The sequence below is a fragment of the Schistocerca cancellata genome, chromosome 1 (assembly GCF_023864275.1).
Source record: "Schistocerca cancellata isolate TAMUIC-IGC-003103 chromosome 1, iqSchCanc2.1, whole genome shotgun sequence".
Classification (NCBI taxonomy): Eukaryota; Metazoa; Arthropoda; class Insecta; order Orthoptera; family Acrididae; genus Schistocerca; species Schistocerca cancellata.
The window spans coordinates 1,153,967,190-1,153,991,559 of record NC_064626.1 but is presented as its reverse complement, the minus strand read 5'-3'; the positions used below and the strand labels follow the sequence as shown (position 1 = coordinate 1,153,991,559).

General features: G+C 40.3%; 1 protein-coding gene across 1 annotated transcript in view; it reads right to left on the bottom strand.

The window, feature by feature from the left end:
- The window catches only part of LOC126093250 (serine/threonine-protein phosphatase 6 regulatory ankyrin repeat subunit C-like), a 289,268-nt gene that overhangs the window by 98,840 nt on the left and 166,058 nt on the right, over positions 1-24,370 (bottom strand). The window contains exons 10-11 of the mRNA XM_049908709.1: positions 13,325-13,426; positions 4,454-4,573 (exon numbers count right to left, since the gene is read on the bottom strand). Coding sequence (XP_049764666.1) covers positions 4,454-4,573; positions 13,325-13,426 — 222 coding nt within the window. The remainder of the gene's footprint in view (positions 1-4,453; positions 4,574-13,324; positions 13,427-24,370) is intronic.

Here is a 24,370-nt window from a genome sequence, read left to right as displayed (position 1 = left end):
GTTTTGTTGGTATTGGTATTAGTTGTGGTTTAGTAGTATTAATAGAAGTAGTTGCTTTCTCAGTAGAGAGAGAATTTTGAGACGTTACGAAGTTTAGGTGAACGGCGGAAAGACACCCTTGGTGGAGTGGGGAGAATTTCATGTTGCGTCCACTCATACCTCACCTGTCATTCAACAACATCTTTGCCTCTGCACTTCTGCCTCGACTGACATCTCTGCCCAAACTCTTGGCCTTTGAATATGTCTGCTTGTGTCTGTATATGTGTGGATGGATATGTGTGTGTGTGCGAGTGTATACCCGTCCTTTTTTCCCCCTAAGGTAAGTCTTTCCGCTCCCGGGATTGGAATGACTCCTTACCCTCTCCCTGAATACCCACATCCTTTCGTCTGTCCATCTCCTTCCCTCTTTCCTGACGAAGCAACCGTTGGTTGCGAAAGCTAGAATTTTGTCTGTATGTTTGTGTTTGTTTGTGTGTCTATCAACGTGCCAGCGCTTTCATTTGGTAAGTCACATCATCTTTGTTTTTAGATATATATACAGGGCTATTACAAATGATTGAAGCGATTTCATAAATTCACTGTAGCTCCATTCATTGACATATGGTCACGACACACTACAGATACGTAGAAAAACTCATGAAGTTTTGTTCAGCTGAAGCCGCACTTCAAGTTTCTGCCGCCAGAGCGCTCGAGAGCGTAGTGAGACAAAATGGCGACAGGAGCCAAGAAAGCGTATGTCGTGCTTGAAATGCACTCACATCAGTCAGTCATAACAGAGCAACGACACTTCAGGACAAAGTTCAACAAAGATCCACCAACTGCTAACTCCATTCGGCGATGGTATGCACAATTTAAAGCTTCTGGATGCCTCTGTAAGGGGAAATCAATGGGTCAGCCTGCAGTGAGCAAAGAAACGGTTGAACGCGTGCGGGCAAGTTTCACGCGTAGCCCGCGGAAGTCGACGAATAAAGCAAACAGGGAGCTAAATGTACCACAGCCGACGGTTTGGAAAATCTTACAGAAAAGGCTAAAGCAGAAGCCTTACCATTTACAATTGCTACAAGCCCTGACACCCCGATGACAAAGTGAAATGCTTTGAATTTTCGGCGCGGTTGCAACAGCTCATGGAAGAGGATGCGTTCAGTGCGAAACTTGTTTTCAGTGATGAAGCAACATTTTTTCTTAATGGTGAAGTAAACAGACACAATGTGCAAATCTGGGCGGTAGAGAATCCTCATGCATTCGTGCAGCAAATTCGCAATTCACCAAAAGTTAACGTGTTTTGTGCAATCTCACCGTTTAAAGTTTACGGCCCCTTTTTTCTTCTGCGAAAAAAACGTTACAGGACACGTTTATCTGGACATGCTGGAAAATTAGCTCATGCCACAACTGGAGACCGACAGCGCCAACTTCATCTTTCAACAGGATGGTGCTCCACCGCACTTCCATCATGATGTTCGGCATTTCTTAAACAGGAGATTGGAAAACCGATGGATCGGTCGTGGTGGAGATCATGATCAGCAATTCATGTCATGGCCTCCATGCTCTCCCGACTTAACCCCATGCGATTTCTTTCTGTGGGGTTATGTGAAAAATTCAGTGTTTAAACCTCCTCTACCAAGAAACGTGCCAGAACGCGAGCTCGCATCAACGATGCTTTCGAACTCATTGATGGGGAAATGCTGCGCTGAGTGTAGGAGGAACTTGATTATCAGCTTGATGTCTGCCGAATCACTAAAGGGGCACATATCGAACATTTGTGAATGCCTAAAAAAACTTTTTGAGTTTTTGTATGTGTGTGCAAAGCATTGTGAAAATATCTCAAATAATAAAGTTATTGTAGAGCTGTGAAATCGCTTCAATCATTTGTAATAACCCTGTATATATATATACACACACAAAAAAAAATATTTTTCCTACGTGGAATGTTTCCCTCTATTATAACTCTATATATATATATATATATATATATATATATATATATATATATATATATATATATATATATATATATATATATATATATATATATATACCTAAAAACAAAGATGATGTGACTTACCAAATGAAAGTGCTGGCAGGTCGACAGACACACAAACGAACACAAACATACACACAAAATCCAAGCTTTCGCAACAAACTGTTGCCTCATCAGGAAAGAGGGAAGGAGAGGGAAAGACGAAAGGATGTGGGTTTTAAGGGAGAGGGTAAGGAGTCATTCCAGTCCCGGGAGCGGAAAGACTTACCTTAGGGGGAAAAAAGGACGGGTATACACTCGCGTGTGTGTGCGAGTGTATACCCGTCCTTTTTTCCCCCTAAGGTAAGTCTTTCCGCTCCCGGGACTGGAATGACTCCTTACCCTCTCCCTTAAAACCCACATCCTTTCGTCTTTCCCTCTCCTTCCCTCTTTCCTGATGAGGCAACAGTTTGTTGCGAAAGCTTGGATTTTGTGTGTATGTTTGTGTTCGTTTGTGTGTCTGTCGACCTGCCAGCACTTTCATTTGGTAAGTCACATCATCTTTGTTTTTAGGTATATTTTTCCTTCGTGGAATGTTTCCTTCTATTATAACTATATATATATATATATATATATATATATATATATATATATATATATATGAATATAATAGAGGGAAACGTTCCACGTGGGAAAAATATATTTAAAAAGAAAGATGATGAGACTTACCAAACAAAAGCGCTGGCAGGTCGATAGACACACAGACAAACACAAACATACACACAAAATCTAGCTTTCGCAACCAATGGTTGCCTCGTCAGGAAGGAGGGAGGGAGAGAGAGAGAGAGAGTTATAATAGAGGGAAACATTCCACGTAGGAAATATATATATATATATATATATATATATATATATATATAATAGAAGGAAACATTCCACGTGGGAAAAATATATCTAAAAACAAAGATGATTTGACTTACCAAATGAAAGCGCTGGCACGTCGATAGACACACAAACAAACACAAACATACACACAAAATTCTAGCTTTCGCAACCAACGGTTACCTCGTCAGGAAAGAGGGAAGGTGAGGGAAAGACAAAAGGATTTGCGTTTTAAGGGAGAGGGTAAGGAGTCATTCCAATCCCGGGAGCGGAAAGACTTACCTTAGGGGGAAAAAAGGACGGGTATACACTCGCACACACACACATATCCATCCACACACATACAGACACAAGCCATATTCTTTACTGTCATTTCCTGTTAACAATATTAGCTTATTCCCAAGAATAAGCAGCTTTCACTCAGCTAATACTTGGCAGAAATCAAACCTGCATTTGGATCGGAGTTCTTTAACTCTTGTGCTGAAAGGTGTGTAGTATACTGCTGCATCCATTTTCAGTAAGATACCACTACAATTCAAAAATCTTAGCAGTAATCCACGTGCTTTCAAATGTAAACTGATGAGTTTCCTCATGGGTCACTCCTTCTATTCTGTCGAGGAGTTCCTTGAAAAATTAAGCTGATTCTTGTTGTATTGTTGATTGTGTTTACTTAAACTTATGGCTTGACTTTTTCAGGTTCATAAACATTTTATTTTTATCTGTTATTACTTTTATGTTGTAATTTCATGTACTGACACATTCCATGACCTTGGAGATTTACTCCTCAATTTGGCCCTACAGAACTTGATGTGTAAATAAAAATAAAACCTGATTTAGTGAATTTATCTCATTTAGGGCCTATATAATATTGGATGTATGTTTGAAAAATGTTTGGAATCTTAACTTGGCATTTGTTTTACAGAAATATTATTGAATTTTGTGTGATACATGGTCGTTGCAGGCCGTAACTACATACCTAGTTTTAGATTTACAGCTGTTATCAAAGGCAGAATGTTACTATGGGTGGATGAATGTATATTTTTGAAGGAAATGCTTCCTGCTATTCAAATGCTGTGTCTTATCTGTTTTACATATGGTTACATTGGTTTCTCATCACACTGTGTTCTACCTCTTTACTGAAATACTGTAACAGAAGGTTTCTCCATAATACGTTCAATGTACAAAATCCTTGTCACTTAAAGCAATTTTATGTTTGCTTATTCTGTTTGCATCTGAAGATTGTTGATTTTTTCTTATTGATGATAGTTATCTTACTATGATCTCGACAATTAAAAGTTTTCAACTATTTTTTAAAAGATATTTACATATAAGAATAACAGCTTAAATAAGAAAGTAATTTTTTATGTAATTATCATATAGTATCACTCAGAAAACATTATAAAATGAAGGATAGAAAGAATTATATTATTACTGGGAACAGAATAAGAACACATGGATTGTTCCAGCTTCTCTGTTACAAGATGCCTAACTAGCATGATCTGCATTAGCAATCATGCACAACAGAGGAAAATTCATGCAACTTTGACCTCATTACTTTTAATGCAACACCCTGCTAACCAGATCTAAAGTTAAAAAATACTTTTGGTATTCTACCTTGAAGTGTCCTCTTGCAACTGCATAGTGTAGAGGTGTTCTGCCATTGTGATCTCTAGCATTCAGTATCGACTTTTCACTCACATATTTCCTGATAAGTGTGGCTATAGATTGTGATGCCTGTAATAAATGAGAGGTATATAAAAATCTGGTACATGAAGGAATCCTATATGTTACACATTACAAATCACAAAAATTATAAAACACCATGATAAATACTCCCTTATGACTGAAGATTCACAACAGATTATATTGTTTATATAAGTTCCTCTGATTTTATTACATTAGATTACAGTCAGTATGTTGTTAATTCCATAAATTCATTATTAGGAAATTATTGTTGATTTGAAACTCATCAGAAAAATCTAATTTAGAATGTATTTTATAATAAAACTTACAGCAGGATAGCTGAATGATAGAAGAGGAAATATAGCTTTACCATATATTATGTGACCTAATGAACAACAAGTGATGAACTCAAATGGAAGATTGTACTGTTTGAATTCTTATTTGACATAGTACATCTCACATGTACAGTATAAACACATTAGATATTGGATAAGTCAGTATTTACATCTATACTAAATTGAAACAGATAATATACCTGAACATAGGGTACATAGACATGGTACAAGTAAATAACATTTATGGGATATTTTTGCAATAATAATATTCTCGGAGCAGATATAATTTACAAGTATATAAACTTTAAAGAGATAACTATGATTACATCACTGATATATACACTTCAGTAAAGGAATATCTTATTGTCTAATGACAATACTGAAAGGAGATGCTGGCAGCTGAAGCCACATTGCGAGCAGCAGCACCGGTGCATGGTGGGAGTGGTGACTGGGTAGAGGTGGGGGGGGGGGGGAGGGGAAGGAGGAGGCTGGGGTAGTGAGGGGGAGGGATAGTAGGGTAGGGGTGAGAGACAGTGCAGTGCTACTGTGGAGCGAGCAGGGACGAGGTGGAGAGAGGGTGTAGAGCAGCTACGTGCAGTCCCAGGAGGTTAAACGGAGCACAGGGGAAAGGTGGGGGGGGGGGCATGGAAGTTGGGGAGGGGGGGGGGATGATAGTGGAAAAGGAGAGAAGTAAGAAGACCGGGTGCAATGGTAGAATGAAGGCTGTGTAGTGCTGGAATGGGAACAGGGAAGGGGCTGGATGGGTGAGGTGAAGTTCCCACCTGCATAATTCAGAAAAGCTGGTGTTGGTGGGAAGGACCCATATACCACAGGCTGTGAAGCAGTCAATGTAATGAAGGATGCTGTGTTGAGCAGCATGCTCAGCAACAGCAGCTTAGCTGGTAAATTACATGACTGGTTTCACAGGTAGCCCTGCCTTTGATGCAATAGGTGACATTTGTGGCCAGACTGGAGTAGGTGGTTGTGGGAGGATGTATGCGACAGGTCTTGCATCTAGGTCTGTTACAGGGATATGAGTCATGAGGTATGGGGTTAAAAGCATAGTGTAGTTTACAAAATAACAGTTTATTCTTACACCTGTCTTTAAGTAGACGGACAGCACCCAAAATCAGCAGTTCACAGTTTGACAGCTCATCTGTAAGACCTATGTAAGGTACAGTCCTAGTGTTGACTAACACCACAGCTATGCATGTTCCATACATAAAAATATATCCACCAATTTCCACAATACTCAATAACATCAATATTTAATAACTTTCAGGTGATTTCTGTGTATCAGGTGAATGAACATTTTCACTGAATTGGAATTAACAAGAAGGTATGAAATGACATTGTCATCTGACTGAGATATTGTTGCACACTGTGATTCTAATTATAAAATGACTTAATTTAACTACCACAGTATATTTTCCTCTGACAAATTGCTACATCACAATGCTAAGTGTGCATGGTGATTTTTTCTTGTAAATGTGAACTGTGTTTGTACCTTTGCCACTGAACTGTTTATAGGTAAATGTGGGTGCTGATCTAGTTCTATGAGCTAAAAGTTTTTCATAGTAGATAAACTAGTCTTCATCTCTAATAACTGAAATTTGCATGGAATTAATGTGCATGTTAGTGCAATACAAATTATGGTGTTGCATACTTTCTTGAGCAACACACCATCCTACATACAATTAGACTTTCAGCTTCAGCTGACCAGATGTTTGTACTACTGAAGAGAGACTGTGAAAGCTATGTCACTAGCACTACATATGGTGTACTACAGGTGAGGAATTGTCCCACCCTGGCCCAACTAGAACTCGTGTGTATGAGGATTGTTACATTCTAGAAATATTAAAAAGAGATTAAGGACAGAGAACTACTTATTTACAGTGGTGAAGTGACTGTTGAACAGTGAATATATTTTCATTTTGTACAAAGGAACTAAAACAGAGACACCATCAATGCCTGCAGAGTTTGAAATTTTTAGTCTTATTATTGCTTTTGTTACTTCATCTTGTGAGACAGTGCTGATGTACAATGTGCTTATTTTAAATTTGTTGGCTAGGTATTCTTATTTAGGTTTGATTTTATTGTATTATCAGCAACACCTGTGAAAAAGCTGTTAAATATGTGACTGTTATATTTTTGCATGATGTTCTGTCTTCGTCAGATTCTTTTTTATGACACTCTGCATGGCCTTCACTTTATTTGCTGAATTCTAAATGAATTCACCATTATACATCATTTTTGCCACTCTTTTTACTTGTCTTAGCATTTTGGAATGTTTTTTTATAAATATTTGTAATTCAGCAAGCAATTATTCATGTTATACATTTTATGACATAGTCTCTTCTTCTGGTATGAAACATTTTTGTCCTTGAAAACCAACTGTTTGTTCTAAAATTGCAGCTTATGGTTCCCATTTTCTGTGGAAAAGCAACTTAAAAGAAATGGGTTAATGTGTCAATGAAGGAGTTAATTTTTATATAATTAATTTATATAAACCTGTGATCATTTTTTGTTTAATAAGTTGTTGAAGTAATTTATGCTAGCTAACCTGACTATAGCTTCTACATGTAGTTGTTTAAGACATGTTGTTAACAGCACAGCCTTTTATTTTCAAGCTTAGTGTTTGAGCAAAATGGTCACTAAAGTATGCTATTAAAAATTTTTGTGAGAAGTGTTGGGTAAACTCTTCTGATTATAAACTCTACAGCTGTTTCCCATAGTCTGTTACTAGGGTAACAGCATTTATATGTGCAATCAGTCCCCTTCTGACTGGCAGAAAACATTGTAGCAATCTTGAAATGACCGAATGATGTTCACTTTTGTTTCAGAGATGCTTATAAGAAAGACTGAATAAAACTGACATCATTCTTAGTCAGTCAGAAAATAATGCTAATTACACAGGTGCATGGTGTCTGGTTGTCAGAAATGAAAATCAGCCCACAGAAGAAAAATGAAATAATGAAGACACCATGAAGAAAGCCACATGGAAAGGCAAAGCAGCTTCATTTCAGGTGTCTTCAAGATTTATATGGGATTGGTACTCTAGGATTGCTTTCATTAACCTTTTAATGGTTCTACTGCATTAGCTGCACCTTTGCTGCCTCAAACCCTAAATCTGTCAGTATACTTCTTCTCTTCTGCTCAAAACATTACTTACAAACGTGAATTATCTGGATTTGAGTGTCTGAATTTTGGTTCAGCTCACACTTTTAATCTGTTAGGATTCCCCAGTGTATCCTTCCTTCCACCAATCTTTGTCCTACAAGGTATGTTAGATCACCTGTGTAGAATGTGGAGTGTAAGAGAATAGTAATGGTAAATGGCAGATGGGAGATGGACTCTGAACACATCTGGATAACTAAGTAAGAATATAAGTAAGAATATAAGTAAGAATATAAGTAAGAATATAATGTAATATAAATCATCCTTGGACTTCTTGGCATGTCACTTCAGGATAAAACCTCGAGCCTTTGACAATTACCTCCACTGTATTCATCAGGAGCAATTGACTGCCAAAACTGCTGCTGTAGTGGCCTTGCATAGCTCATAGATGACTTCTGATTTGTCTTTAATTACATAATGCTGTTGCACCAGGTGTCAACATCTGGATGGGTGGCATAATGTAAACATTGCAATGAATATCTCTGGCTCTTCTCTGCATCAAGAGCTCACTTCCATGCACTGCTAAGATTACACCTGTTGTCACGATTGAAGATCTCACACATTCTTATTTCTACAGCCTCTTTAATTACATAATCCCAGTGTGTAGGAGCCTGGGACAAAACTTTTGTTTTGTCACATGGTATTTTATATTTGTTTGTGAGGTGGCACTCACCAGTTGTGGATTTCTCCAGTTCTTGATTTGCCACTGATGTTCTGCCACTGATGTTCTGCACAGTTATCAGAAATGGTGCAGACAGACAGACAGATGTAACTGCTTCCACTCTCGCAAGGGATATTGTACATCCCAGGGATACTGAGGCTGAGACTGTCCTTAACAGGATGCAGCATCTCCTTTATCTTCTTAGGAAGTCACAAAACAGATCTTTTACCTCATCTTTCCATGACTCTGCCTACTTTGTTGGATGAAACACCACAGAAAGGAAGGAATACAATAGGTGGCTCATCACAGGAGTGTTCAACAATTCCATGTTTCCTTTTCTTGGAAAATGCTGACTTTATACCACATAAACCATAGCCATTCTTTTGGAAAACATACTTCAGATCATTATTTTCAGAATCCAAGTGGTTCTCATCAGAAACAGTTTTTGCTCTATGTACCAGTGTATTTATAATTGCTCTTTTTTGGACTGGAGTGAGAAAACCCTGGGCACTATGTGTAGAATGTACTTTATTTGTCTCATAACGTACTGTTACAAATCAAAGATTTTTGTACTGGAGACACATCAAATTACTTTAAAAAAATAAGGTTATAATAATTAACATACTTAAGCATGCATTTCTGAATGTTTAGACATGAGCAATTAACAAGAAGATATATGTCACTTACAGCCATTTTGCAGCTTGCAATATAATTTATAAAATATATTAACAATTTATTACAGAATACATAATCTTTATTCTTTCTTTTCCTTTCAAATTGCCAAACTGTCCTGCATGAATTCTTCAATTGAATAATGACATTTTTCCAATAGTGTATTAAATAACAATCTTTTTAGTTGGTCAAACTCCATATTTGACAGATTTGTGTTATTTAATTTATTGTAAATTTTTAATCTCCTGTACAATGGTTTTTGAGGGTAAAGTTTTAAATTATGAGAGGGAAGTTTGAAACAGTACTCTACTCACCAAGCAATGGCAGCAGAAGTAATCAGTAAGTAAGAGAATTGTTTTCAAAAGTGAAAGGTTTAGGTTTATATCCTGGTGTGGCATATATTTTCAATCGTGTATATGGTACAAAATTTAAATACATAAGTCAGATTCAGTGAAAGTTTTTGATATGAAAATTGCTTTAACAACATTTCATGACTCTCCAGTTTGCTTGTAATTCTCTTGAAATGGTAATTAGAGAAGTCATTTCCTCATTATATCTCTGTGTAATAAAAAATTGTGGCTTGCATGCTTGATGATGGTAAGTTCCTAAGGGACCAAACTCCAAACTGCTGAGGTCATTGATCCCTACGTTTACACACTACTTAATCTAACTTAATTAAGGACAACACACAGACCCCTGCCTGAGGAAGGACTCAAACCTCTGACAGGGGGAGTTGCACAAACTGTAGCAAGTCACCTCAGACCATGCAGCTACCCTGCGGCTACCCTGCACAATATGCTCGATGGTATACACTCTAACACAAAAGAAAAATACATCACAAAAGAAGTATCCTAATGCAATGGAAATCGGTAGATGTGGTATACTGATACAGACAAACAGCTGATTGCAGTTTCAGAGAATTACGATGATTTATTCCATAGGAAGGGCTTCACAAATTGAGCAAGTCAGTAATGTGTTGGTTCACCTTTAGCCCTTATGCAAGCAGTTATTCAGCTTGACACTGACTGACAGATTTGTCAAATGTCCTCCTGAGCAATATCGTGCAAAATTTTGTCCAGATGGTTTGTTAGATCATCAAAATCCTGAGGTAGTTGTAGGGCTCTTCCCACAATGTTCCAAATTTTCTCAATTGGGGAGAGATCTGATGACATTGCTGGCCAAAGCAGGGTTTGGCAAGAATGAAGACCAGCAGTAGAAATGCTCACTGTATGCGGGTGGACATTATCTTGATGAAATGTAAGCCCATGATGGCTTGCCATAAGGAGAACAAAACGAGGCAGAGTATCATTGACTTACCATTGTCCTGTGTGGGTGCTGTGGATGACAACCAAAAGTCTCCTGCTATGAAAAGAAATGGCACACCAAGCCATCTATCTTGATTGTCAGGCTGTACTGCAGACAACAATCAGGTTGATATCCCACTGCTGCCTGGGGTGTCTCCAGACATGCCTTAAGCCTGGAATATCATTGACTGGAGTAGAACTGTCTTCAGTGATGGGCCCCACTTCGAACTGAGCCCAGATGATCAGCCAAGACCTGACTGGAGACAACCCAGACAGCAGTGGGATACCAACCTGAAAGTTGCCAACCATACAGCTCAACAGCCAGGAGTGATGGCCTGGGGTGCCATTTCTTTTTGCAGCAGGACACCTTCGGTTGTCATCCACAGCACCCTTATAGCACAGTGATCCACTGACAATATTCTAGGTCCCATTTTTTTGCCCTTCATGGCAAGGTATCCTGGGCTTACAGTTCAGCAAGATAATGCCCACCCACACTGGCAAGAACTTCTACTGCTTGGCATTGTGCTTGCCAAATCCTACCTAGGCCAGTAAGACCATCAGCTCCCTCCCCAATTGAGAACGATTGGAACATTATGGGGATTTTGATGATCTAATGTGCCAATTGGACAGAATTTGACACAATATCCCTCAGGAGGATATCCAACAATCCTATCAATCAATGTCAAGCCGAATAACTGCTTGGATGAGGGAGAGAGGTGGACCAACACATTATTGACTTGCTTAGTTTGTGAGTCTTTTATTCTTGAATAAATTGTCCACTTTTTCTGAAACTGTAATCATTTGTTTGTACAAGTACATTACATTCAGATAATTTGTTCATGGTATGTCATTTTTTATTTTAGAGTATATTTTTATGTATGTCAGCAACTCTGAGACTGCATGAACACTTACATTGGATTGCATAATGACGCAATATGTATCTCTAAATAGTCCTGTAAATACACTCCTGGAAATGGAAAAAAGAACACATTGACACTGGTGTGTCAGACCCACCATACTTGCTCCGGACACTGCGAGAGGGCTGTACAAGCAATGATCACACGCACGGCACAGCGGACACACCAGGAACCGTGGTGTTGGCCGTCGAATGGCGCTAGCTGCGCAGCATTTGTGCACTGCCGCCGTCAGTGTCAGCCAGTTTGCCGTGGCATATGGAGCTCCATCGCAGTCTTTAACACTGGTAGCATGCCGCGACAGTGTGGACGTGAACCGTACGTGCAGTTGACGGACTTTGAGCGAGGGCAGGAGGGCGGGAGGCCGGGTGGACGTACCGCCGAATTGCTCAACACGTGGGGCGTGAGGTCTCCACAGTACATCGATGTTGTCGCCAGTGGTCGGCGGAAGGTGCACGTGCCCGTCAACCTGGGACCGGACCGCAGCGACGCACGGATGCACGCCAAGACCGTAGGATCCTAAGCAGTGCCGTAGGGGACCGCACCGCCACTTCCCAGCAAATTAGGGACACTGTTGCTCCTGGGGTATCAGCGAGGACCATTCGCAACCGTCTCCATGAAGCTGGGCTACGGTTCCGCACACCGTTAGGCCGTCTTCCGCTCACGCCCCAACATCGTGCAGCCCGCCTCCAGTGGTGTCGCGACAGGCGTGAATGGAGGGACGAATGGAGACGTGTCGTCTTCAGCGATGAGAGTCGCTTCTGCCTTGGTGCCAATGATGGTCGTATGCGTGTTTGGCGCCGTGCAGGTGAGCGCCACAATCAGGACTGCATACGACCGAGGCACACAGGGCCAACACCCGGCATCATGGTGTGGGGAGCGATCTCCTACACTGGCCGTACACCACTGGTGATCGTCGAGGGGACACTGAATAGTGCACGGTACATCCAAACCGTCATCGAACCCATCGTTCTACCATTCCTAGACCGGCAAGGGAACTTGCTGTTCCAACAGGACAATGCACGTCCGCATGTATCCCGTGCCACCCAACGTGCTCTAGAAGGTGTAAGTCAACTACCCTGGCCAGCAAGATCTTCGGATCTGTCCCCCATTGAGCATGTTTGTGACTGGATGAAGCGTCGTCTCACGCGGTCTGCATGTCCAGCACGAACGCTGGTCCAACTGAGGCGCCAGGTGGAAATGGCATGGCATGCCGTTCCACAGGACTACATCCAGCATCTCTACGATCGTCTCCATGGGAGAATAGCAGCCTGCATTGCTGCGAAAGGTGGATATACACTGTACTAGTGCCGACATTGTGCATGCTCTGTTGCCTGTGTCTATGTGCCTGTGGTTCTGTCAGTGTGATCATGTGATGTATCTGACCCCAGGAATGTGTCAATAAAGTTTCCCCTTCCTGGGACAATGAATTCACGGTGTTCTTATTTCAATTTCCAGGAGTGTATAATGTGGCTAGATAAAAAAAATCTACTCACTAAGAGGCAGCAGAAAAAAAACATACAAATCATGTGTTTTCCCCAGCCACTGCTTCTTAAGTAGATATTTACTACCCATATTATATTTTCAAACAATGATAATTTTCTAAATGATTCTGGTTGTATGAGATTTTATCAAGATTGGGACATACCATAGATATGAACATAAGTAACTTTATCATGAAGATGCATAAGTAAAATGGTAGGCTGGAGCCCAGTCTACAATACATAACTTTCCCTCACCATTGGACTTAATCTCATGTTACTTGCTGAGTGAAGTGGAGTCACTCCACATTTATCTGCAATATTTGGGTCAGCACCAGCATCCAGCAACATTTCCAGGACCTACAAAATAAAATTTTCTGAAATTGAGGGTTAAAGTGTGAATAATAAACAAATAAAAATAACACACAAAAATTAAATAGTAACATTACTTGATATCACAATCCTTGTTACTCCTGCCTCACAATCCTTGTTATTCCTTACTCCTTTTCTGCAACATCAATTTCTTATAAGTCAAAATTTTCAATTGCTGTTCCCTCCCCTGTTATGCCTATACCTATTGTTCATTTTCTTTACCTTTTCACCACCTATCATCTTTACAATATAACAGCTTGTGTTCTAGAAACCCTGATTTTCACTGTTGGTTTTTTGCTATCTCTCTTATTGTAAATCTGAGAGACAGAGATTCAGTTGTGTTTCACAACTAGTCTCTGAGAATAAGTTGTGGAGAAATTTATAGAATATTTAGAGTTTAGGGTTTCTTTGTTTGCAACATAAACCAGATTGTTATCTTATGTGGAAGTTCGTGGTATGACATGGGACTGCTGCACTGAGCTGTTTAGTCACTTGACCTGGTGGAGTGAAATGAGAATAATTACTGATGTGAATCAGTGAAGACAGAGAACACAAAGCTTTACTTCCTCTCTGCCACTTTTTACCAGTATTACAGCAGTGAAGCATTCTGTTACCTCCTCATTTAACACTACACACTGCCTTATATGTGCATAAAATCACAAACCTCCATGTAAGACAACAACCATGTTTACGTTCAGCTTGGAAAATCTTAAACTCCAAATATTGCAGTTTCTCCAAAACTGTTTATCAAATTGAGATAGTGAAAAGCCATCGAATCTGTGTCTTCCACACTTGTAATAACAGGAGCAGAAATGACTATAGTTCCACTTGAAAAAAATTGTTACTGGTACTAAAGTCTGTAGTCAATACTGCTAAGAGAAGAGACTATAAGGTGGCTAAGAAGGACATAATTACAATACCTTTTTTAGCCTACCAGGACTAACATGTGTATCTAAAAAGCAGATTAATTAAAATGCAATTGCAGACTGCACTTGATAGAAGTATATTAAGAAAACGAAAAACAAATCATCCTAATTATTTTATGCTAGGCTGTGAGGGCACCAAAGTTGACATTCTACATCTTGCTTGTACCTTTGGCATGTTTCTATGGCTACATACATACTGCACAAGCCACTGAATGGTGTGTTGCACAGGGTACCTTGTACCACTACTACTCATTTGTTTTCTGTTCCACTGGCAAATGAAGAGAGGTGAAAATAACTGTCTATATTTCTCTATATGTTCTCTTATCCTGTTTACGTGGTCCTTAAACAAACTGTACACTGATAGCAGCAGAATCATTCTGCAGTCAGCTGCAAATGAAAGTTCTCGAAATTTTTCCAATAATGTTTCACAAAAACAACTTCATCTTCCCTCCAGGCTTTCTCATTTGAGTTCATGAGCATTTCTGTTATACTCAAGTCCTGATCAAACCTTCTGGTAAAAATCTAGAATCATGTCTCCAAATTGCTTTGCTGTTCTCCTTTACTGACCCTGATGGAGATCCTAAACATTCAGGCAGTACTCAAGAAGAGGTTGCAGCAGTATTCTATGTGCAATCTCCTTGACAGGTGAGCTACACCTTCCTAAAATTCTCCCAATAATACGAAGCTGACCATTTGTCTTCCATCATATCAATCTTAAGTGCTCGTTCATGTTGCACAGGAGTATTGTCCTCCACTGATGACAATCCATATTTTTCAAGGTTGCACAGGGACTTTGCTTTAGGCTGTGTATCAGGTGCCAATTGTGCGTAAAAATGTTATGTTGATCAGATGTAATGTGCTTTGCAAGACATTATGCAGATGTGGAAAGATTCTAGCTATTTATTCTGTGGAGAAATTATTTATTCAATGTCAAATTGATGTGTGGTTGTGTAACATCTGTGACTCAGTACACAGAGGATTGCTGCCCCGTGAGACAGTGAGAGTTAGTACGTATGCTCTGTATGCTTGCAGTGCTTACATGTGTTATTTATATGTGTTTACTAATAAATAGTGTGGAAAACTGTGTCACTATTCTGCTATCACACTGCCAGTACCCCATTTCCCACAGTGGCAACCCCAAATTTCCACTTAGCGCTACGATTTTGCTGTTAAGTTGATAATCTGCCATGCCGGTTACACCATCAAGAATGCTGCTGTTACAAATGGTACAACCTCACCATTTTTTTTTTTTTTCGAAATGTCAAGAACATCTCTCAACAAGTTTTCATAAATTCCACAAACATCCCATGTGCTAAATATTGGCCAAGGCTTGGGCAATACAACAGTGCCAAACAACATAGCAACAATGCCTTCACTGTTCACCACATCTTCAGATCAACCTCCCATTGCCGCCAGTAGCAAGCAGCAAACTATGCCATGATGATTGTCAAATTTACCAAGTAACTTCACAATAAACTTTCCATATTTGACACGAGTGAATCTATTTCTGGCATTTTTGACAAAAGTGCAGCTGAGAGTCACAGTAAAGAATGGCCAGCCACCTCCATATCAAATATTAATTTACATGCCTTTAATTTTTACACAAGATAAAACATGACGTGTTCCAATGTTAGTGATTATGAGCATTATGATTCTTGCATTAATGACCTGAACCATACAGTGCCACAGTGCTGTTACAGTTGAACAACAATGGCCCATACAATACCACTCCATCATTCCATTCCATCTTCCATCTGCATACAGACTGTGAGATCGAGGTTTACATCACCTTTCAGTACTTCTGCATTCTGATTTTCCAAATCCTGTTCCAACTGTTGTGACTATGTGCAAGTACCATGAGGAAGGCTATGATGTTACTCATATTCCAGCTGTGTCAGCCATGTCAGACATCACAATCGATTCACTTCCAATCCAGTTGTCATTTGCATCACCTGCACCCAGCACCAAAACCAACTATGGACGCCGAGAACATATTTTTCACAATCTTGCCTCAGCAAGGTCAGATATCACTGCCTCCTGGTTCGAGTGATGTCACACTTGCATAACATGTGCCATGAATGACAGCACAATCACACAAACTCCATGAAAGACGAACAGTGGTGCTGGATAGTAAATGGACTACGCCTTCCTTCCTTATGGCACCAGGACCTCATATACACTCTCACATGCATTTTCTGGTGTCTCAGACACCTGACATTGGGAAAGTCATACCTACTGCATTAGACCCAAAACTTCTCACACACGCGGCCATTCTTCAAACAGTCACCTAAGTTCTACGCACATCGCTACATGATGCCGATGCCAGCCATACTGTTGTTCTGCATGGATTCTCCCATGATGTGGTTTGCTCTCAGCAAGTAATTGATGTCAGTCAGTGGCATCATTGCGGAAAACAAGAAGCTTGCCACTCTTCTTAACCACCTCAGAGACAATGCGGACCTTATTAGCAACTTGCTTTAGTATGTTCCAGCCTCTCATTAATGTGAAACTGCCAACGCACTACTGCTACAACAACTGAGCAGCAGTTGCATCCCATCATCAATGAGACTACTTTGGGCAACAGAACGAGATCTTTGCTTTGCTTCCACCTGCGTGTTCTAATTGTCTCAATGTTCCTGCCTGAGGGCGTGCTATGGACACTTCGGCTCCTAAAACTGGCACATAACATCCAAACAGTGATGCTAGTGCATGAGAAGGCACCGCTGGAGTTTACACTTGGACTCCCTGACAGAATGCAGGCCATATTACAACATCACATTCTAATCAACAACCAACAGCGCTATGCTGCAGTTGATGTCCAGTACGCCAGGTCCTGATTTTGCATGATCCCAGCCGAGCTGCCTCAAATTCTGCGCAGCTGCAGACCACCCAATGATGACCGGACCAACCTGAACCAGGCTGTGCACCTCGACTCTTCCAATCTCGAGCACCTTTCACAGCTCCGGCGGACAACAGTCACCTACCACGAGGTTGTCACCCTCCCAGCTGCCCCCCGTCCGACTCAGTATATAAACAAAAGCTGCACGAGCGAAGTGAATCACATGTTTCCACGTCCAACACACAACACTGATACTGATGGTTCCACTCCAGATTTGGGCAGGATGCACAGTGCTGCAGACAACTGTGCACCTACACAAACTAGCTCGATGACCTGATATAGGCATATCAGGCCACTCTGCATAAACAAAGACGCCTCTGCACACCACAACAAAACAATGCCAATGCAGTGCTTCAATGGACAAATGGTCCTCTACTATTCATCCATGACAGTTGCCTGCACACGTACTTCCTCACTGATACTGGGTCCGATGGGAGCACTCTACCACCTGCTCTCACACCTGCTACACTGTCACCGTCGCCACTGCAACTGCACACAAGCAATGAAACTGTAATCGCAGTTTCTGGAACTGCACACATCTCTCTCAAATTTGGCACAGATATTCAAATACCTTGGACATTCCCAATGGCTGAGACAGTTGAGCCAGTCCTGGGATCCAACTTGCTCTGGCACTACCAGCTACTGCCAGATTTAAATCACTTCCTCCTATTACAAAGTGATGGCCTCCGTCACACTGCCACCACTTGGCACACCACTCAACCTGGAGCTACAAAGCAAAGCACTTTTCAACCAGCTATGCTTAAAGGCAACTGAGTACTCATCATTACATTATGATAATGAGGTCATGTGCCTCACGAATGAGCAGCTATGGAGACGAATCACGGATGCCACTGCATCACTAGATGCAGCACAATGGCATCTCAATGACCTTTGTCATCTCGACACAGATCACTACCATGGTGCTCCTATTACAGACACTTATAGGTTAGTGAAGTGCCACAACCCCCACTTGAGTGCACTCCTGAGACAATGCTGTCTGATATTAACAGCGATGGCAAATCATGTCATGCCCCACTTCCTGGAATCACTTCACGCTTCCCCATTAGACCACAATCTGTGCCATGCAGGATAGTACAATTCAGCACATTATAACCACACCGATCCCCCTGTCCATCACCCCCAGCTCCCAACAAGCTCAAACTGGCTAATGTTGCAGTGGGGAAACTTTTGTGAGCTGGCATAGTCAGGTCATGAGACAGTGCTTGGACCTCCCCAATTAAACTGATTTCTACTGGGTACCTACACAGTGACTTTCGCTACCTCAGTGCTCATAAAATCATGAACAGTGACCCCCTTCTGAACTAGCATGGTTTTTAGCATGTCTAGGCTGGGGCAAACATTTTCTGCATCGTCACTTGCAAAACACTGTGCCTGCAAATTCCAATTGCAGATAAAGATGTACCAAAAACTGTAAAAAATCATGCCATTTGGTCTCTTTGAGTTCCTCTACATCCGTACAGACTTTAAAACAAGGCACAGACATGGCAAAGATTTCTTCATAGCATACTGTTCAATTTGCCTTTTTGTTATGCCTATCTAAATGATGTCATAATCTTTTTGCAAAATGAGCAAGATCTCAATGACCACCAGCATATTGTCTTCGATAAGTGGCCTTTCGTCATGACAAATGATGACAAGTGCCAACTTTGGCAACCCTGCATGACCTTTCTTGGGCATCATGTAACTCATCTGGGGTGCATCCTGCTCCTCAAAAAACTGACCAGATACACCTTCTCCCACCTCCCAACAACCATCAAGAGCTGCTTAGGTTTTTAAGGCTCATAAATTTCTACAGGAATCAATTGCCACATGCCACTGAGACTTTGCTACCACTCACCCAAGAATTGCACAGTAAGAATACATCTGGTGAATGTCGTCTCTATTAGAAACTGCAAATGCAGCAGCCTCTGACAAAATAAAAGATTACATGCCACAACGCTCACCACCCATCACTCAAGGCACATCTAATTATTGCATCTGATACTAACAATTATGCTATCAGTGCTACTTTACAGCAAGTGGTTGGTGGAATCACTCAAGCTTCTCATGATTTTCTCAAGCAAACTTACCATCACCAAAAAATTGGTCCACATTTGAACATGAACTACTAGCTATACATGAAGCAGTTTGTCACTTTCAATATGATGTTGAGGGAACACCACTTATGATATATAAAGACCTTTTCCTATTGGAAGATGCATTTCGCAACCCTTCAATGGATTCTGCACCCGGGACATTACAACACCTAGATTTTGTAGCACAGTTCACTGCCTATTTGCGATATGTTATACTTGCTGATACTGAGGCCGACTGCCTTTCCCGTGTTGCAGCTACCTCTGCCCAGTTGGACTTTAAACGAGTCGCAGATACACAGGCGACAGATGCCGATCTCGACAGCTTGTTTAACAAACCAAACACTGGACCCAGCATGACCAAACAAGTTTTGTGTGATGTTTTGAATGGAAGGGTCCGACCAGTCATCCCAGAACCACTGTAGGACAATTTTTGACCTCCTCCACAACACTGCACATCTGGGCATTAATGCTACCATACGCCTCATCACAGAATGGTTTCTCTGTGCTGACATTATAAATAATTGTACCATGTCGACCAGTACTTGCATTCTCCACTAGCAGGCAAAAACTGGCCACCACACACAGCTCCCCTTTGATAAATTCCCCATTCCAAAGGGGCCATTCCAGCACATCCACACTGATATTGTGGGGCCACTCCCCAAATCACAAGGTTACTTTTACATTTTGTCAATCATAGATCATGTGAGATGATGTCTGGAGGCCACACCCATTTCTCATTTACCAGCAGAGCAAAAACTTTCACCAACAACTGGATTTCCAGGTTCGGCTGCCTGGCCTACTTAATGTCAGATCAGGTTTCAGGTTTCACTGTTCAAATCCTGACAAGTTCAATGACCTATGCCACATATGTGGATGCCACTGGTTCCACACAACTGCTTACCACCCCCAATCCAATGGCCTTGTGGAACGGTAGCTTCGGACAATGAAAGATGCTCTCATGCACTACTCAGAATCATGGGCGGAGACCCTTCCATGGGTTCTCCTGGTCATTCACATGGCACATAAAGATGACCTCGACAAGTCAGTTGCCGAAATACTATATGGCAAGCCCTTCACCCTACTTGCTGAATTTGTAGTAAATAAAACATTCCCCACAGACCAGGCCTTACAAGGCATATTTGCACCCATGCGCACACACATACAAAACATCCACACCGCTCATCATATGAAACAACAAAGTTTTATTCATAAGGACCTGGCCATGTGTTCTCACCTAATGCTAAATACAGATGCAATGAAACCCACCCTACAACGACCATTTGCAGGCCCTTACCGAGTATTGAAAAGGCTTAAAACTGCCACAACAGACAGGCCACACCTCACTACTTCCTATGCATCTGCTAGTCAATTTCCATGATTTTCTGTCTGAGAACATATCCGAAGTTACATGATATGGATCTCATGATTACCACTACCTACACAGATAGGCAGACGGGTGGAATCACTATCACACACAGTTTTATGCACACCACTCCTGTCCCAGCAGAAGTTGACATTGCGGGACTCATTTACCATTTTTTAGCAGACGGTACACTCACTGTCACCGCTCTGACTTACACCACCACCGGCCCCGTGACATCTCCTGTGGATGCAACAATACAAGGCAATCCCCTCAATGGCACAAGCAATGGATAAAGTGAGAGGAATAAAATGGAGAAATGGAACACATCTAGAAGACTTAGATTTTGCATATAACCTTTGCCTTCTGTCCCATAGCCTCAACAAAATGAAAGAGAAACTGGAAGATCTAAAATCTGTGACGAAGAAAGTTGGTTTGAAAATTAATGCCCAAAAAACGTAAGACATGCAGGCAAATGATAACAACACCACACAAAGCTTAAGCTTGGAAGCCAGATAATCGAAAAGGTGGATAAGTTTTGCTACATTGGAAGCATGATTACACCATATGGTGGTGCAACATAGGGCAGTAACACCCTCATTAGCAAAGTCAAAGGCACTTTTACAACTCTTCGATCTATCGGGGTATTGAAGGAAATAAACACTGAGAACTAAATTGCAGATATTTGAAAATAATGTAGAATCCATGCTTCTATATGGATGTGAAACATGGAAAGTGACAAAGCAGCTACTAAGCTGCAGACCTTCAACAACAGATGTCTGAGGAACATCCTGGGGATACAGTCACCAAATGTCGTTTTTAATGAAACACTCTGGGAAAGAATCAGCAAGGAGCCAATTGAGCGGCAAATAAAAAGCAGGAAGTGGAGATGGTTAGGACATACACTTACGAGACCAAATGGACATATTGCGAAGGAAGCACTTTATTGGATCACAAAGGGATGACAGCGAAAAAGCAGGCCAAAAAGGATGTGGAGATGACCAGTTGAAGATCAGCACAAGGAATAGGACGGGAAGAAGTGAAAATACTAGCAGAAGACAGAGCAAGATGGTGATCCTTTGTTGCAGCCCTATGCTCCACATAAGCAGTTAAAGGAATTAATAAATAAATCTAGAGCTACTCGTCAGATGAGAAGAAACAGTAGTAGTTTCTGGTGATTTCAGTGTAGATTTCCTGAACAATTTTGACAGGAAATATAAGCTGGAATCATTATTTGGCTGTTACAATCTCATTTATGGGTAAATTTCAAAACTCAAAAACAGTATGAGAGCAGGACCTGATTGTTAACAATTTTATGAACAACGTCCCAAGGCCCATGGAACACTGTCTGATTTTTATATACAATTCAAGACTGAGTTAGCCCCTCTGTTCACTATAATCTATTGCAGATCCCTCAAACAAAGAACTGTGCACAGTAGTTGGAAGGAAGCATAGGTCACACCTGTCTACAGGAAGGGTAGCAGAAGTGACTCACAAAACTGTCATCCAATATCCTTGATATCCTTATGTTGTAGAATCTTAGATCATATTCTGAGCTCAAACACGATGAGGTATCTTGAACAGAATGACCTTCTCCATGCCAACCAGCACAGATTTCAAAAATTTAGATCATGAGAAACCCAACTCTTACTTTTCCCTCATGACATCCTCAAAGCCAAGGATCATGGCAGTCAGGTAGATGCAGTATTTCTTGGTTTCCAAAAAGCATTTGACTCAGTACCACATCTATGCTTACTATCAAAAGTACAATTATGTGGCATGTTATCTTGAATGGAGAGTTATCGACAGATGTAAAAGTAACTTTGTGTGTATACCAGGGAATAGTGTTGGGTCTCTTGCTGTTCATGTTGTATATTAGTGGACTTGTGAACAATATTATAGTAACCCCAGAGATTTCCCAAATGATGCAGTTATTTATAACAAAACATATTCTGAATGAAGTTGTACATTTATTCTGTCAGACCTTGGTAAGATTAATGGTGCAATGAGTGACAACTTGCTCTAAATGTTCAAAATATAAACTCGTGGAATTTAAAAAACAAAAAACAAAAAAACAGTATTCTATTAATACAACATTAGAAAGTCACAGTTGGAATCTGTAAACTCATACAAACAGTTTACAAATATAGCAGTAAAAATACAATTAAATGGTCAGTTGAAGAGATAGAATAATACATTAAAAATGTTGTTCCACAGAACTTTATGTAACTAGACATAGTACCAAGATCCTTCACTGAAATTAATAGAATGATAAAAATTCTAAAACACAAAAGCTCACAAGCTATTGATGGAATTTCAAAGAGAATTCTGAAAAGTTGTTCAGACTTAATAAGTAATGTCCTTAGTAATACATGTAATGCATCACTGGCATAGGGACTGTTTAGGGACTGTTTCCAGACAGATTAAAGTGTGTTATACAGATTAAAATATGGTGTTGTTAAACCTTCTTATAGAAAAGTTCACAAGAAAGACTTAAAAATTATCATCCAATTTCCTTACTAGTGTGTTTTTCCAGAATATTAAAAAAAAGTAATTTACTCAAGAGTAGTCTCATGTTTCAACAGAAACATCTTACTTTGTATATCACAGATCGGATACCAAAAGGGTTGCTCCACTGAGAATTCTATTTATACATTCACTCAACAAATATTTCCAGCCTTAGATAATAAAATATCGCCAATTGGTAATTTTTGCGATCTTACCAAGGCTGTTGATTGCACAGATTATGTTACTTTCTAAGAAAAACTTAAGTTTTATGGAACTGATAGCTTTTCAAAAAACTGGTTTGAATCATACTTGACGGACAGAATGCAAAATGTTATGCCATATAATTCAAAGAAAGTTTCCAAAGGCAGAAAATTTTTAAGGGCTGGGGAGAAATCCAAAGACAGTCTGATGAAGTTCAATTATGGGTCCATTCCTATTTCTTATGTATGTGAAATGACCTTCAACTTAACTTTCACCAAGCAGAATTGGTACTTTTTGTACTTGATGCTAGTATTATAATCAATCCCGTTACAGAGAAAGTAAAAGAAGAAACTGTTAATGATGTTTTTCAAAGAACCACTGAGTAGTTTTCTGAAAATGGATCCTCCCTTAATTGCAAGGAAACACACTATATTCAGTTCTACACAACAAACTGATGTAGCTCATGAACAGGAGTCAGTAAGCAGTGCAGAATTCTCCAAATATTTGGGTCTACATATTGATGAATTCTTGAACTGGAAGAAGCATATTACTGAGCTGCTCATTAAACAGTCCAAGCTCAGCTACTTTTGCTCTTAGTATAATTGCTAGTCTTGGGTACAAATGATCGCCCTCCTGACATATTCCACATATTTCCATTCAATAGTGTATTTTGGAGTAATTTTTGATGTAACTCATCACTTACAATGAAACTATTTATTGCACAGAAGCCAGCAGTAAGAATAATATGTGGTGTTAAGCTGCAGTCATCATGTAGGTACTTTTTCAATAAGTTAGTCATTTTAACTGTACCATCACAATACATATATTCCCTAATGAAATTCATCATAATCAAACAATGGAAACTCATCCAGGTTAGAATATCAGCAATATTAGGAAGGATGGATTGCTACTCACCGTAAAGATCACACACATTGAGTTGTA